This window comes from Mustelus asterias, chromosome 20, assembly GCF_964213995.1.
Source record: "Mustelus asterias chromosome 20, sMusAst1.hap1.1, whole genome shotgun sequence".
Lineage (NCBI taxonomy): Eukaryota > Metazoa > Chordata > Chondrichthyes > Carcharhiniformes > Triakidae > Mustelus > Mustelus asterias.
This window is the reverse complement of record NC_135820.1, coordinates 49,831,104-49,848,953: the sequence shown is the minus strand read 5'-3', so window position 1 is coordinate 49,848,953 and position 17,850 is coordinate 49,831,104. Positions and strand designations below refer to the sequence as shown.

Sequence of the window (17,850 nt, the reverse complement as noted above, 5' to 3'; positions counted from 1 at the left end):
TGAAGTTTGCTCCCAATGAAGTGATTTGTGAGAGGATCAAATGAAGAAGATTGAGGGAAAGATTGAGGGAAAGAGGATGAATCCACGAGTAAAAAACAATATTTAGTTCTCCATTTTGTGTACTTCTCCATTTTGTGTAGCACGCAAAAACATAAGCTGTTGAAAATGCTTCTGTTTACAATTCTCATCATCCTGCGTGACAGGATTGGTTATAAATGCAGAGCACTTTAATAAATCATGCATTGGCAGTGCTTGGCATTCAATCTTTGCATGTAGCTAATGGAATCTATATGCTTTTGACTCTATGTTGTGTGTCAGTTTGAAAATTAACACTTACCCTTGTGTCTTCGTTGGTAACTGACAATGCTTCAGTTGAAATGAGGCCACACAGAACAGCCAACTCACAGGGTTCAATTCCTCATCCATACCAAGTTAGTTACTCTCAATAGGGTCAAAAGAATGAATACAATTGACCTCAGCACCTTGGGCAAAGGAAGGGAAGAATCAGGCAAGGTTCCTGCTTCTGGTCACCATCTAGCAACCACCACAATGTGAACAGATCACAGCAAAACATTTTTGTACTTGCTTGTGGTGCTACCTCTTCCATAATTGAGCACTCTACCCTTATTTGTTACCTGGGCTCAAACATGAGAATGGTTAGCAAGCGGCCCAATACAGCCCAACATAAGCCAGCTTATTCAGCTGACAAGGGCTAACAAAAAGCTGCAAGAAACCACGCTATAAAACTGTTTACAAAATGCATTGTTTTTTGAGGCTCCATGATGATTTGCGCTGGTCATCAGTATTGACTCCAAATGTATTTTTCTTTCCTGTAAATGGTCTCTGGGAAGAATTAAACATCTAGTCTGCTTGCCCGAATTAAAAGTTCATGCTTCTGACCACTGAGACTTTGCACCGCCAATGGAGCCTTGGAAAATTGGTTCTCTAACGGCAACTCAGTAATCATAGATTGAAAGGCTGACTTTAAAATTGCCACTTATAAAAGTAGAAAAAGTATAAAAGTAGAAAAATCTCTTCTGTTACAAATCTTTGCCTTGTTAACCACATCTGAACTGTGATTAGGGAAACAAAGGAGAAGAATGTGTGGAAAATCTCAAAGTTGCATATCCTTAATAGAGATTCATCGAATCCCTACAGTGTGGAGGGAGACCATTCAGCCCATTGAGTCTGCAGTGACCACAATCCCACCCAGGCCCTATCCCCATAACCCCATGCATTTACCTTAGCTAGCCCCCCGGCACTAAGGGGCAATTTAATAAGGCCAATCCACCTAACCCGCACATCTTTGGACTATGGGAGGAAACAGAAGGAAACCGGAGCACCCAGAGGAAACCCATGCAGACATGGGGAGAACGTGCAAACTCCACACAGTGACCCAAGCCAGGATTCGAACCCAGGTCCTTGGTGCTGTGAGGCAGCAGTGCTAACCACTGTGCCATCGTGCCGCCTGATTAATCCAGATTAATCCAAATTGGCACAATTGCTGCCTCCAATGTTCTACAAAGCATATAGAATATATATATATATACACATATATATAAAATATGATATATGGTCTCTTCCTGCTAGACACAGTAGATAATAGGTTTAACTTGCTATTTGTGAAGCATATTAAGTACCAAACATTTTTCGTGATTCCTTTAAATAGAGAAGTGAATTCGTGTTTCCATATAATTGCTTAAAATACCTGCATAAATCTCATTTGATTTAATAAAATTTGATTTAGTCGTGACCTCACACCTACAGAAAGAGCCATTTCTGCAGTACAAGTTGTCTGCAGTTCAGCACACAGAAGGCAGAACTAATTGGCAACATTCAGATTTGTCAAGTAGAGATTAGGAGAAAGGTCTCCTCTGAAATACCAAGAAAGGACTAGCTAGGCCAATTCATGTCAGTACCAAGTTACATGGGAACGTTTGTTGTGAGGAAGATGCAAAGCACCTTCAGCGGGGTTTGGACAGACTTAGTGAATGGACATTGCAGATGGAATATAATGTTGAATAATGTGAGGTTATCCACGTTGTTGGAACAAATGTGCAGAGCATTTCATAAATGGTGAGAGATTAGAAAGTACAGATGTCGAAAGTGACCTGGGTGTGCTCAACAATAATACACTGAAAGTTAACATGCAAGTGCAGGAAGCAATTAAGGCGGCCAATGCTGTGTTAGCTTTTACTGTAAGAGGATTTGAGTACAGGAGTAACAAAGTCTTGCTTCAATTGTATAGAACCTTGGGTGAGCCGTACCTGGCGTGCTGTGTGCAGTTTTGGTCCCTTACCTGAGGAAAGATATTATTGCCATAGAGAGAGTGCAAACAAAGGTTCACCGGGCTTGATCCTGAGATGGCAGGACTGTCCTTGGAAGAGAGATTGGGCAAATTGGGCCTGTATTCTTTAGTGCTTCAAAGAATGAGAAGTGATCTTATACTTCAAGGGAGAAACAGGGTAAATGCAGTAAGTTGTTTCTGCTGCTTGGGGACTCTAGAACCAAGGGACACAATTTCAAAATAAAGGGGTAGCCACTTAGGACTGAGATGTTAGCAAGGAAGACTTTGCAGCGTTGACACATCTGGGTTTGTTCATGTTGTTTCCAAGGTTAATGCAGGCCATTCCTCCAGTTTATTTTTTCTTTTAGGATTCAGAGTAACTTGTTCGGACATTTCATAAGGCATTTAAGAGTCAACCACATTGCTGTGGGTCTGGAGTCACATCAGTTAAGGACAGCAGATCCTTAAAAGGCATTAGTGAACCATATGGGTTTTTACGACAATTGGCAATGGTTTCATGGTCAACATTATTGAGACTAGTTTTCAATTCTAGATTTATGAATTGAATTTAAATTCCATCGGCTGCCGTGGTGGGATTTGAACCCATGTTCCCAAAGCATTAACCTGTGCCTCTGGATTACTAGTCCAGTGACATTAACTCCATACCACTGCCCCGCCTACCCAAGGGGGAACAATTCACACAGACTAATACATATTTTATTGGAACATTACATAGTCAAATAAACTCAATTTGAGTGATTTTTACTGTCACCAATTTTGCTTTCAAAATAATTGCTAGAAACTCTTATTTAAAAGCGCAGCACTTAATATGATGAAAGGAAATGACACCAATTCAAAGACTTAAGATTAGATAGTACAATTTCCATGGTACAGTTAGGATTACAAACCTTAGCAGAACCTTTGTGATAAAATAGCAATTCAAAATCTTTTACAAGTCCAAAAATTGTACCAAAAGAGGGAATGATTTCTGATGCTTCTGTGTACCATTTATTATTTACTGTATTGTACAAGACATAATAGATATGAAATCATATTTCTTTGTTTTTCCTTCTGACAGGACATTTAGTAAACACTGCTGCAGAACTTCTGAAACTTGACCAAGAACAACCTCAACTCACAGAGCCATATCTTTCCAAACAAAAAAAACTAATGGTAATACAATTTCAGTTTCCTTTCAATTTGATTCTAGAAATGAGACTTGTCAAGTTTCACTACAAATTAAAGTATATTTGCAGGAAATTTGCTCTTAGACCCAAATTGGCATATGGTCCTATTTAAGCTCTAAGCTACATGATGATAAAATTCTATTCCCGAAAGTGATTAAGGATTCCTGTCTGAGGTGTTCCTGCCTTCTTGTGCCTTTCCTGGAGGTGGATTCACCACTGCAATAGCAACCTGCCCGACAATCCACTTGAGTCATTAAATGAGCCAGTTAGCACAAATTGTACCAGGGCAATGCAACCTTCCAAGTCTCACACAGGACCCAGTATCAGCAATATGGCAACTCAGAGAAGATGACTGCACAGCTGGAAGTCAGAGGTGAAATTGATTTGAAGAATTTTAAGTGCACATCTGCAAAGATAGCAAGGATGTTGTCCACCCAGGTCAGAGGCTTGCCATGTGGCTTTGAAAAAGGGTCATCTGGACTCAAAACATCAGCTCTTTTCTCTCCTTTCAGATGCTGCCAGACCTGCTGAGATTTTCCAGAATTTTCTCTTTTTGTTGCCATGTGGCTGGTTCTGCTGGGGATTGATGTCTCCAACAGTGTTGGGACTGATGCAGTCGTTCTCCTGTGGTAAAGACCACGCTTCCATTGAGTTCCTGCCATTCCTGCTGCTTGGGCCACAGCAGTGCTCTCATTGGTGAGACAGTGAAGGCTGCCGACCATCCTAGTAATGGTCCAAGATGTATCAAACTCCAGCCTCTGGAACCCTCCCCATCATCCCTAAGGCAAACTGGAAGATGGCTGCTAGAATCAGAATCTAGCTAGGTCCAGGATCTGGAAATGGTCCCAAAATGCAAAAATTTTCCAGACAGAAAATTACCTCAACTTTACCCAAGAACTTAAAATATATTATAGTGAATATCAAATTCTTAAATATCTGTCAGAAAGAAACGATTCATAACAACACATTGTTAGAACTATGAAAACAAGAAAGAGTTGGAAACAGATCAACACAGTTCTGGTGTGATGTCAGGTACAATTATTGGCTGATTGAATCAAACAATGGCTGAGATTCTCCCAGCCCGCTGTACTGCTCAAGTAGCGCACTGGACTGGGAGACATCAGCGGGAGGCCTTTAGTGGGACTAGCGATTGGCGTCCGGCCAATCACGAATCTCCAAGGCTTTTTTTTTCAGCGCAATCAGCCCCGTATCATATGATTAATGGGCCCAGGAAAACATTGGAAGGCCAGCGATGGGGGGGTGCCAGCACCCATGCGCCAATCTCCCCACTGACAGATCGGCAGATGTACAGCACTATGCCCACTCAGCACTATGTTGCTGACCTCTCCAGCAGGATGAGGCCCCCCCCGCCCCCCCCATCCCCCCCCACTTACCAGCGTGAATCCCTCTGAGGCACTCTGAGATGCAGAGAGTGTCGGAGATTCATTCAGGTAAGTACACCCAAAAAATGGGCGGGAAATTCTCCCATTTTCCCACTCGTTGGGCACTTAGTTTATTTTGGGAGAATCTCGGCCCATATGTCCCTTTGGCTCTTTGTAATAGGCAAAATATAAACTGTACTCAACCAGCCTTTACTTGCAAAACCCCCCAAAAATGTCGACTATTATATACGATCTGAGATTGGCCAGAACTTACTCAATGATCCTGAGTGTGCTAATAGCTACACTAACAATAATTTTAAGAGTAGTTGAGTTGTATCATGGTACATATATGTTTTCTAGAAACAACATGCATTAATACACAAGGATATGTTCCCTGCAAACATAAGGAATATATTCGAGCCTTGTGCCTTTTTTTCAATTACCCAGAGGCATAAGGAACCTATAGTTCCTTCTTACTTTCTCCATGACAATACCCCAGCCAGAGTCGACTTGCCAGCCAATCAGCACCCTTTTTCTGCTGTATTATAAATTGTGTGATCATTTGAAATTTGGTATTCTTGTGTTTGTGCTCATGTATGCAAGTCAAAAAGCTTTGGCAACATGTTTTTCTTTTCAGCAACACTTTAGTTGTGACTCAACCAGAATTTTATACAAGCTCAGCTAACTCCCCTTTTATATTCAATACCTCTGATTTCACAGTATTTAGGTCTATTAACATCTCCTCACAGAATGAAGCAGGCCATGTCAACTTACAGAAGGACCTAGGCAATACCTTGTCTTGGGCTGAATGTGGAGGTAACATTCACAACACACAATTGCCACCATTACAAAGACTAGAAAGCCCAGCCGTCAACATTCACAATGACAACAACAACAGCAGCAACAACTTGTATTTTACATAACACCTTTAACATCGCAAGAATGGTGATACCATCACTAAACCTCCCACCATCAACATCTTGGGGGTCACCATCATCCATGAACATTATTGGACATAGCTACAAGAGCAGGGCAGACATTAGATACTTTGCACCAATTGGCTTAGCTCCAGATCCTTCAAAGCCTCACCATCATCTACAAGGCTCAGAAAGGAGTGCAAGGAAATGCTCTCCAATTGCCTGGATGAGAGAAGCCTTAAAAACAGTCAAGACATTTTCCAGGACACAATTGTTAGATTAGCATCTCAGACACTGGATTCAATAACCTCCTGCATTGCTGGCATACTGTACTTGTTGTATGCCAAGTACAGAATTACTTGCAGTAATTCATTAAAGTTGCCATGACAGCATCTCTCCGCAGCAGAATCTCTGAGACTGAGAAGGATAAAGGCAGAAATGCCATGATTAAGCATCGCCTTCAAGGTCTCCTCTAAGTCTTGACATATACATATATCACCATTCCTCATTGCTACTGGGTCAATACCCTGGAATTTCTCATTTAGCTTTGCAGGAGTGCACTCATCACAAGGATTGCAATGGTTCTAGGTGAAGACCTCCCACCACTTTTTTCAGGACAGTTAAGGGATAGCAGCAAATACAACCATTCTAACATTGTCTACAGTGTGAACATTCAAAGAGCAAAAGCTGCATATTTTGTTTGAAATACTTTGAAAGGAAGCCTGCACAGATTACAAATGATTACGGTCTGATCTCACTTTGCCAAGTCATCGCCCAAGAATTTTCCACTGTTTATTTCATATATTTAGGAAACTGCCTTGTGCTGCAGGGCATGCTTAACAAATGTTCGCTTTTCAATCCAAGTATCACATTGTCCATATACATCCAGGCTGTTGGAAAATGTTTCCCTCAGATAGAAGATGCAATTTATTTTACTATGAACTTGAACATAAACTACTTTGTATTTGAGCTGTCATCATAAATCTTGTAAAAGGCAAGTCTGTTTCATCTGTATAGAAATTCAAGGTTATTTTACAACAATCCAGTTTTCATTTTAATTTAATGAAATCACCAGGTAGTGTCATACTAATTGTGCTCTTCCCATAGTTGTTGTATCAGCGTGAGCAGTGCCAAACTACATTTCGAAATTTTTGACCTTAAAACTTGCAAATAAAAATACTCAGATGTTTCACGACATTGATATATTCCAAATAATAAAGTCACCATAGTCCCAGGTATATGGGCTGCTCTCCCCATTGAGGGGAAGACCTGACTAGTGGATATTTAACCTGAGGATCATCACACAAGGGACAAGGTTGAGAAGGCGGGCCTTCATGAATAACCTCAGCTGGTACGGAAATCGAACACACGCTATTGGCATCGCTTTGCATCACCAACCAAATAATAGAAAATAACTGATTTACCATCGGCAATCTCTAATGTTAAAACTGTCACACTGAAGCCAACAAGTAGAGTCCCTTGCTTATATGTATGGGCAGAGTGATGCTTGTCCCGATTCAACAACCCTCTCAGCTAGCAGGCTAATTCCATTCTGCATGCACCCACCGCTGGCCACAATGAGAGTGATGAATAGTTCTGTCATGACTAAATAAGACTGAATCACACTAACATCCTTTTTTCTAATTCTTCCTAGGCGAAGATACTGGATCATGATGATGTGAACAACTTGAAGAAAATTCTTAGTGAGCTAGGGAAAGTTTTAGATCAGGTGGAAGCAGAGCTTGAACAGCGAAAGCACGAACTGGCAGGTATGGAGTCCTTAAAATGTTTGCTGTGATACAGTAATACATGTCTGTGTAACTAACTCACATTAGGTATTTTTCACATCTTACTCTGACAGTTAAGAGATGTGAGCGAAACAAATCAGGATTATTCAGTTATTGGTCCGTGACATTAAATTACAAGATTTCCCTTAGACTGGGTGCCAATTCAGCGTTCTTATGCAGGAAGCAGCAGCAACAGTTTGCATTATACTTTTAATGTGGGAAAAACATCCCAGGCCACTTTACAGAGATATGGGTAGATTGTTGCTAAGCTAAAGGTGGATATTTTGGAAGGAGTGAACAAAAACTTGGTGAAAGAAATGGATTTTATGAGAGTTTAAAGGAGACGAGGGAGACTGTGAGGCAATGATTTAGGAATAGAATTCATGAGCTTGGGGACTGGGTGATTGAAAGCATGGAAATCAATGATAGGGTTACATAGTGAAGAGAATACACAAGGAATCCAATCCAAAGGGCCAGTGCCTGTGGATTGGGTGGGGGGAGGAGGAGGTTACAAAGGTGAAGACAATTCAACAAAGGGCTAACATTTTTTAAACTTTTAGGCATTTTGGGACTGGGAGTCAATTTCGATGAGCATTGATCAAGCTTCTGGTTCAATTTGAGACAGTGGTCATGGTGACAAAAGGTGTTTGTGGCGAGAGGCTGTGTAAGGCAGAAACAAAGTGCAGCATTCTCTGATCTCACTTGCTTCACCCCCTTCTGCTAGCAAGAATAGAGAATTTGTCACTCAGCCAAAACTGCATTCACTGCAGCGAGACCAGAGAATCCCAGCCGCGGGTGAGATCAGAGGATTCAGCAAATGGCTTTGCACTTCCAAAAGTTTAGCCGTTGAAAATTACAACTCTTATGGCAGTAAAATTTGGGCAAGCAATCCGAGAGAAATTAGGCAGCAGAGGGGTGAGGAAGATTGAATTGAGGTAGTTATCATGTGGAAATTGACACCAAATCCCTAGTTCATGATATCAAGATGCAGCAAAAACATGACAAAGAGGGTGCAGGGATGGATGTAATATGCCCCTTGGGATTGAAGATGCAGAACTGGTTGAGAGGGGCCATTGCTAAAGATACTGCAGACATGATTGGATCTATAAAAGTTGAACCAATTAACAGCAGGCTTACCAAGCCGAGCAATGGAAAATTGGCACCGGAGAAGGATGATATGGTCAATTCTTTGAAGGTTGCAGTTGGATTGCCAAGGACAAGGGAGGATAATGCACAACAACTAGTGAAAACGACTACAATTGAAACTAATGCTGCTATTCCAATGCTTTGGGAAATGGAAAAAAGTCCTCAAGAGATGTAGGTCGCCTCCGCATGACATCTGATCCAAGTCAGATACATATCTTTACATTTGATAAACTGGGCAAAGGAATAGAAAAGTAACCTCTTCCTAGCACTTCAATTATCATGTGAGTTTGATAAATAAAATATAAACTGTATTTTGATTTAGCAACTATACTGTGATACAGCAATCTTACTATAATGCTGCTTATTATAACTTATATGAGCCTTTTGCACTGAAATAGAACATAACATATCCACACCTTGACAAATAAATGACTATTTGTCAAGGTGAGAATATGTTAAGAAAGTCTACGATTGATCATCTTCTTCTCAATCCTTAGTTCTAGAAGCCATATTAGTGCTTTGAGATGGTTACTTTCACATCCACCTGTCATTCATTTTAATTTAATCAACTGCATCGTTTACTGAAGTGTGTCATTTTTTAAAGATATGTGTGGGATTGACACCAAATCTGCTGAGAATGTATCATTATTATTTCGGCTCATCAGTAAAAATGCATTTTGTGCCTTTTCAATATTGCAGTAGTGATGGTAAAAACGTCAACCATCATTACCCCTTCAAAACTGACAGCAATATCTGGAGTCCACTCATGCGCATGTTAAACACAGAATTTCAGAAGTTGTTATGAGGGATCCTATGCTTCTTCAGAGGATGTACTGTTGAGGTGCATTCAGAATGCATTATCAGAAATCATTCAACTGACAAGAATGTCCACTGTTACATTATTAATCTTACTGCAGAAATCCTTGAAAAATTTAAATCTCATTGAATGAGGTGAAACCGGCTTTTTAGAAGAACAATACAGCATACAGCATACAAAGTTCAGAATTACTGCTGAACACTTTCACTGACCCTGAAAGAATAATCTTGTATTTGTTGAATGTCAACTTTCTCCACTGTGATAAAAAATCTGCATTTTTAAAAAATAATAGTTTATGATGATTTTGTTGAAGATTAACCCAAATAATGCACAGAGTACTCAAATCTTTTTTAAAGCTTTTATTACCTGCTAGCAAGAAGAACAGACATAGTGAATTTCACTATGGTGTTCTGTCGATTCACACAGATACTTAACAGTTATAGTTAATTATAGCAAATAAGAAACAAGCAACTTTCTAATCCTTTATTTGCATACATAGTCCACCAATCACAGCATAGCTTTTTGCCCTTTCTTATCCAATAGAAAACCATCTCCTTCAATAGTGTAATATGTCAACATATCTTATTTTTTGGTATTTGTCATGGTAACTTTGTCTTTGTTTTTATCCTGCGTCCTAGCCCTAGAATGCAGTGTTTATAAAACTGACGCAAGGTTAGATTAGTCTCTTATCCTGAGTATGCAAGCGCTAGCCTCACTGAAGGTCTTGCTTGCTAATAAGCATTTTCCATTACTTGACAGAGTTGTTTGTCATAACTTAGTTTCCACAATTGTTGCAACTTAATTTTTCCCTTCCAGGATCTGCAGTTTTTAACTGTTTTTAACTATAGTTTTACAAGTTCCAGCAACTCCATGGTATTTTATTTGAAGTGAGCATCTTTAATCTTGCAGAACAAAGTAAATTAAATATTTAGCCACTAGCTGGAATTACAACTTAATTTCCAGAATTTTGCTTCTACTTTAATCCCATATCTACATCCCAATCAATCATTTCACTATCTGCAAAATTTAAAATTAAAAGTGAAGGGATTCAGAGATTTTTACTTCCTGGTTTGCTGTCCATGAGAATGCTTCAATGCATGCTGCCTACCCCACTTGATGGCATCTCTGCTGTTGGGCACCCCCGACCTGACGCTAGATTCAAACTGATGTCGGGAAAGGGGGAATCCATGCCACAGAAATCACGTCACTTTTGTGGGCTGTTTTTTCGAGGTCAACAGCAAATGTCACTGACCTCAAAATCTAACTTAATAACTTCTATATTGTTTTCATAAAATGAGAAGCATTTTGAAATTTTCAACACCAAATCTCATGCAAGGAATTTGCATCTCTTTGTTTTCTAGGTCAGAAGTGTGAAGCGTGGCTGTGCGGGTCAGTTTTTACCTTAGCTGATATCTCCCTTGGAGCAACATTACATCGCCTCAAGTTCTTGGGGCTCGCTAAAAAGTACTGGGGAAATGCAGATCGACCCAATTTAAAAGCATATTTTGAAAGAGTGCAGAAACGTACGGCATTTCGGAAAGTTTTAGGAGACATACATACCACACTGCTGTCCGCTGTCTTGCCTAATGCATTCCGCCTTGTGAAAAGAAAACCACCTTCTTTCTTTGGCGCCTCATTTTTAATGGGAACCCTAGGCGGAATGGGATATTTTGCTTACTGGTATCTGAAGAAAAAATATATGTAAAGGAGTAAATGTAATTCTGTGGTCTGTGTAATGTGTGATATTATGGAATGTTTAAAAAAAATGTGACTAATTTCAGTAGGTGAACTCTTGTAGTACTGTTAACATTCCATGCCATAGAATGGTATATTATACAGCACATGTACTTTACCTGCTGTTTCTTTTTTAATGCATAGGTTTAGATTTCCCATGCAAACTTCAGGCCAGAACTTTATTAAGCAGCATAAATGCCACCAAATAGTCAAGTTAGAAGTGAATCAACTGACAGTTAGGAAACTGCATTGTATATTACATTTTAAAAGCTAGTAATCCAACAAAACCCTGCCCTGTTCATAGAATTTAGAAACAAACGGGTTCTGGCGAGTTGGACTAAAGCTCATTTCCATTAGACATATCACTAACTTCCATCCAGTCACTCTGCTCCAGTCATTTTATGATCTGATTTATACAAAGCCAATCTGGAAGCATCCTACAACCATTTTCTTTTTCGCTTTGCTGATTTAAATTATGACTCTGCTTCGAGGACTGTTCGTGGATCATTTTACGTCATACTTTAGGCCAATGCATTTTATTAAACCGTTGAATGAATTGCGAATGCATTTCATACTTGAAAAGGATGAAGTTAACATTCACAATTGAGTAAATAATTAAAGTGCACTTACTTGACTTACAAATGCAGTTTTAATTTGCAAACATGTCAATAGACTCCATTTAGCATTTTTTTAGATGATTCTCTAGTTTAGAAGGAGGCTACACAATCTACTCCCGGATCTCTCCCAATCTCTATTCAACAATTTAAGAGATAAGCAATAATCATTGTGGTGAACTTCACAGGTTTCTTTTCTCTGTGGAGCAGTATACCCTATATTCCAGCTAAATCCATGAGTTAACCATCTTGAGAATTATATGCATTGGTTTATTTTTCATTGCTCACTTCTTAGTGCCACAATGTGCTGTTTATTCAAGCCACTTTCCACATATACCTTTTTCTTCTTCCAGACGTCCCCTATTTTTTAACCGCTTCACTCCTCTTCTTCTGAAGGCAGCTACTCATGTTGAGGTACGGTTCCACATGTGTCACTGTCCCTCCGTCTCCTCACCCAATGGCTATTCTTGATCTGCAAGTTAAATAGAAAGTGCTGCCAGGGCATTCAGCATTGGTCCGCCACATCCAAGTCTGAGTTTACATTCATCTGATTCACACACAAAAAAATCTATTATGAGCAGAAACCCTGATTGAACAGTCCAACATGGTACCTGCTCACTGCCCAAAATAAAATTAGTTGTAAGCATTGTTTAAACCTGCTTACGGCAGGTTTCTGATCTGCATCCCAGATTACACAATGCATTTACTTAATGAGCCATTGTGGGAGCTTAAGTCAAATGTCTCTTTTTAGCAATTTGCTTTTAAGTTAAAACAAACAGAATTGTATTGCCCATTCCTGCCAACTTGATATAAAATACATGATATGGTGACTGCACTTAATAAGGTATCTGAATGTCAAAGTCTAATTAATGCAATATCTGTATTTTTAATACAAAAATACATTTAATTAGCATATAAAACACAAAGAAGCATCTCCTGGTTCCATCTTCATTATAGTGTTTTAAGTACATACAAACATAATGAACAATATGCAAAACTACATGTCAGCATGTCAATGAAGTTGAAACAAGCCCCAAGCAACTAACACAAAGCTGGTTAATGATAATCGACATTTTAAAAATATTTGTATCATTACTTAAGCACCATACCTGCCCAGATTTAGATACAGCATGTGTTAAATGGGAAACTTCATAAAGCAGCAATGGGACCACAACTAGAGAATTTTTCCAGCTTTGTTCATTTTTTTAATGTTGAAACTGTTCCACTTATGTCCGAGATTTGTTGGTTCAATTAGAAATGTTATCATCCTATGAAATAGTTTCACGCTAAACAGCTCAGCATTCTCACAAAAGGAAAATGGCACATTCCTGAAATTTCTCAATGAGACAAGAAGATAGCGGCTCATGGCATAAAATTATAATTTTTTAGTTAAACCTCATCAGTATTGTAACACTTTAGATGTTCCCTCTACAACTGTATAATTGTGGAAACAAGTTAGCATCAACAATTACATTTGCAATAGCTGTATTTGTTCTCACTTAGACCACTGCTGGTCACATCACAGAGACTAACAAATCATCACGAGGTGAATTGTCATTAGGTATTAGGAAGGATCAATGATTGTTCTGAATTACTCTGCCAAGATGGTTACATATAGTAATTGGATGGTTAAGTCCTGATTAGAATCACTGCATACCCAACACTGATCAATTCTTCAGATTTCAAATTATCACTTGAAAACATTATGTTGCGGTTCCCTTAGTCAGAAATCAAGATAAGAAATCTTAGTGGAAGTACAGTCCTTACCTTCTACAATGCAAAATTCTGTACGGTTTTAGAAAATTGAACAATTTAAGTACTCTCAATGTGTTCTAAATTTGAAGAAGATTTCAAAAAACTTGCTTTGCATAATAAGCCACAGTATCTTCAAAATTTGACTTCAATATTACTATACAATGCAGGAGGAAGGATCTTGTCTTCAATGTTTACATCAGGAATCTAGCCTTCCTGACCACACAGCAGCCTTAAAACATACACCATCAACATGGATATCACATTTCTTAAATACCTACCTGACTGTAAATTTCATTAAAAAAAGTCAAAATGTAATGAGTCATCAATGTTTCAATTTACTGGTAATGATATGAATAGACAGATTACTAGTTCCAATTTCTCTATGAAACAAAGCAGCAATGATCAAATAATGTCATTGTGGACACAACATGATGATACTCAAATCAATTACATAGTCAACAGATCTTCCATAAACACGCAAAATTTTGTTTTTTGTAAAAATCTTTTTTTGGATGGCGAGATAGCAGACCAGTTTCAAAGCTTTGCCCTCAAAGAAGTGTGTCCCTTTTAAAAACAAAATCCAAAACAAAGAATGGGTTGAAGAGTAAAGACTTATGCCTCAGGAAAGTGTGATTTTGAAATTTTGAAATTTTTTGAAATTGACGCTTGAAATTTCAGAAATGTATTTCAAAACTTGCTGCAAACTCAAAATGAAGGGCATACAGAGCAAAGTATCATATAGTAATATACGCTAATTAAATCTACATTTTAAGCATGCTTGTGTTTTGTGGAACGACTGCGTTGACAATGGGTTTGACAAATTCTCTGCTTGTCAACTCCATCTGCCAAAAATCATCTTTAACGTCATAAAAGTAATCGAATACAAAACAGTTTTTAATATAGTTCTTAGCTTAAAATAATCCAGAGTAACAGAATTACACATTTCATTCAATCTACCATTAGTGTGTAACACAAGAATCATTTTCATAAACTCTGCAGTTGATGGTCAGTGTAAATATGAGAAAAAAAACGTGGAAACATCAAAAGAAAACTGCTGATTTACAATGGACATAATTTTGTGGGACTATCAGACTGGAATTTGTTACTTTAACTTATGGAAATTGCATCTGTGTTCATAGCGGAATTTATACATAGGAAATCTGGCCTATGGTCATTTATTGATGGACTTTCTTTGTGTAATTATCAAAAAGAAACTGCAATACAACAAACTAGCACTTATGATTGTTTTGAGAACCCCGTGTCCATTTTCAATTCCCCAGCGCAGGTCAGCGGATGTGAAAAACAGCTATCAAAATACCTGCCAAATATCCAAGATGAGAAGAGCCATCCACAAATAATCCAGGATTGCGTTCACGTCTAATTGCCTGACCACGGAATCAGAGCTTCACCTAAATCTTAAACAATAAATGATTTGGTGATCGATATCCAGTTTGACTAATTGCTGAAAATTTCACTGAATGTACTGTACTACTGATGATATTCACCTTGCAAACATACTTCATTTCTGTTCAGATACTGAATTGTAAATGATTTATAATAATATACAATGTACGGCAATACTGATATTATGGTTTTACTTTTTTGTGATGACACGCTAAATAAATGAATGGTCACCTTATTTTGGTAACTTCTAGGCAACAACATTTATTAGCTTCCTACAGACCTTTTAGTGTCTTGCAGTTAGTCAACGAATAGTGATACAAGTGTTGTCTTTTTTATTTGTCTTCCACCAACACTGATGCCTTATATTATATTATTCACTTAAGATAAAACATTTGATCAGTAAGGCCTTAAATCAATGTTTTACCCAATTCTTAGTTCCTTTCCACACAAAATAATGACAAATGTATCTTCTCGTACAGACTAATTTGGTAAAGGAGTGAGGGGCAAAATGTTACATAAAATTAACTGATTAAAAACTTGTATATTGTTACTGTGAATCCTTAATGTTAAAATAAACCCATACTAGCTCATTTTGCAGGGACAGTCTCTGACGAGGTACAATGTTCCCAGAACAGCTCCCAATCACAAAACCCAGCCCAAATACCCTAGCTGCCATTTTATTTGAATAAATGTTCTATATCTTAATTGCAGCTTGTGTAAATCTGCATCTGCACTTCGAGACAGACCGATCTGCAGGGCCCACTGCCAGTTGACAAATTCTCTGCTCCTTTGCTGCCAATGGGCAAGGAAAGGGTGAATTGTCATTTTGTTGAATTGTTTTGGCTGATTAGTTTCAGCCTGGACCAGTGAGAGGACAGAGCGGGGAGGATACAGTGACTGCTGGCCAAAGGAGCGGTTGTGTTTGAGCGGAAGGTGTGATGCCCCAGTATTGGCAGTGTGAACCGGAATCTGGACACAACATTGAGGGTGCAATAATGCACAGAATGGAAGGGTTTTATGTCTGCCTTTGTAACCCTGCAGACTGGGCCCGGTACCTCAGTCTCACTCAATCCTATGATAGAGTGTCAGATTGAGGTTAAACATTGCTGTGTGTGTGTGTGTGTATATGTAGATATTGTGCTTCCACACTATGGGCAGAATTTTACTGGCACGTTCGCCCAAGATCCAGCTCGCGCACAACGGAGAATGCCGTTCTCCGAGCCTCGCCCTCCCCCGGAATCGGGGTGGGCATGCCGGTAAAATTCGGGCCTATGTGTCTCCAGATTTAGTTTAGAAAATATATTCACCCGAGTGTTTGCTTGCAGGATAACTGCCAACCCATGGTAATTATATGCACATGTCAAACGATATGATTGTTTAGAAACTACTATTTATATGTTGTCACAAAAATCTACAATGTGCATCCTAAGCCTCGACCAATTTTGCTCCATACAAACACTATAGAGTGCATTCTGGGTGACAAATGCATTAAGCTAGTTTGTTAACAAGCTACACAGAATAATATATATTCATGTTTAGAAAAATAAATCACATAAATCAATATAAAGAAGACAAGTTAGTCATTTTATGTTAGTTCACTTCAAAATGGGGTTGGGGAAATAAGACCTACAAATTTTTCACTGTGATACCAGATACACTCTTCTGGGTTAAATATAATCATTTTAAAACTTTCAAAGCAATCCCTTATATTTCCTCCAGCCATACGTATTTATCATTGTATTAGCCAGTTAGATGTTACAATTCTTAAATAACCAAAAATGTACCTCAACACTGTTATAAATCTTTGAAAATGTAATACAATTGCAAAGCTAATGAGACTATAACAAGCACTGTTTTAACAAAATAGATATGTATGAACAAAATAAATTCCATTCAAAGCGGATTTCTTCTCCGTTAATAGATGTAGGACCACTTGACTGCGTTAAGCTCCACTCCTTTCTGCTTGATCCCTCACTCCTGCCCTGAATTCACATCATTTTGCAACTGCTCCCTCATCTCTTCCACCAGGCTAACCTTCTACATGATACCCTTTTCCTTGTTGCTATACTTGCTAATACTATGAAGAGCTTCCCTTCATCCATCAGTGCTCTCCACATCTTTTCAATACTATCCTCATCCCTCGCCTCTAAATGATCCTTCATGTTATCCCTGAGAGGGTGAATAAATGCACTCAGCATTTAATTTTGTTTAAGAACAAAGTTTGGGTTTGAACTTCATTGCAGAACTGGCTCGAGTACCATTGCATACGATTGTTGGGATTGGATTTTTTTAAAATCATCTTCCTAGACGAGGAATCTCAAGAATATATTGTAAATTAATTTTGTATTATAAATGCAGACGTGAGGAGTAAGTCGAGTTTGATCCTTGCAAGGGCGTAATGCTATCATTGGCAGAGCTAGGTTTGGGCAATCGGGAAAGGTTGGATGGGATAGGGTTGAGCTTGTTATTTGGTTGACTTGACAGCAAGGGGAACAAGTTTGGATCTGGGGCTTTCCAGTCAGTATAGTCCAAAGGAAACCTCAGGCTTGAGATCAGAGGGGTGACAGAGTCCCTGGAAGAAAAGCACTGGTGGATCTCCAAAGCTATGCTGGCCAACCTCAAAGTGATTGGAGAGGCTCTTGCCATATCCCTCAACCACCACCATCACCAATCCCCTACTGACTCTGTCAATACTTCTTGTGGAAATTCAAGCTAACACTAAGCTTGTAAGTTGGACATAGAAGAATAGCAATGCAGGGAACACTAATGACGTATATAGTTGTAATATGTCAGCCATAATAGGTTTTCAGTGTCCAGTGC

At 38.8% G+C, this 17,850-nt stretch overlaps 1 protein-coding gene across 4 annotated transcripts in view; it reads left to right on the top strand.

Annotated features, from left to right (window-relative positions):
* gdap1l1 (ganglioside induced differentiation associated protein 1-like 1) overlaps positions 1-11,228 on the top strand; it is a 65,586-nt gene extending 54,358 nt beyond the window's left edge. For 3 of the 4 annotated variants that reach the window (XM_078236513.1, XM_078236511.1, XM_078236512.1), the window contains 3 exons: positions 3,366-3,460; positions 7,428-7,542; positions 10,885-11,228. In XM_078236513.1, coding sequence (XP_078092639.1) covers positions 3,366-3,460; positions 7,428-7,542; positions 10,885-11,228 — 554 coding nt within the window. The remainder of the gene's footprint in view (positions 1-3,365; positions 3,461-7,427; positions 7,543-10,884) is intronic. The other variant, XM_078236514.1, reaches the window with a different exon arrangement.
* Positions 11,229-17,850: the final 6,622 nt, after the last annotated feature.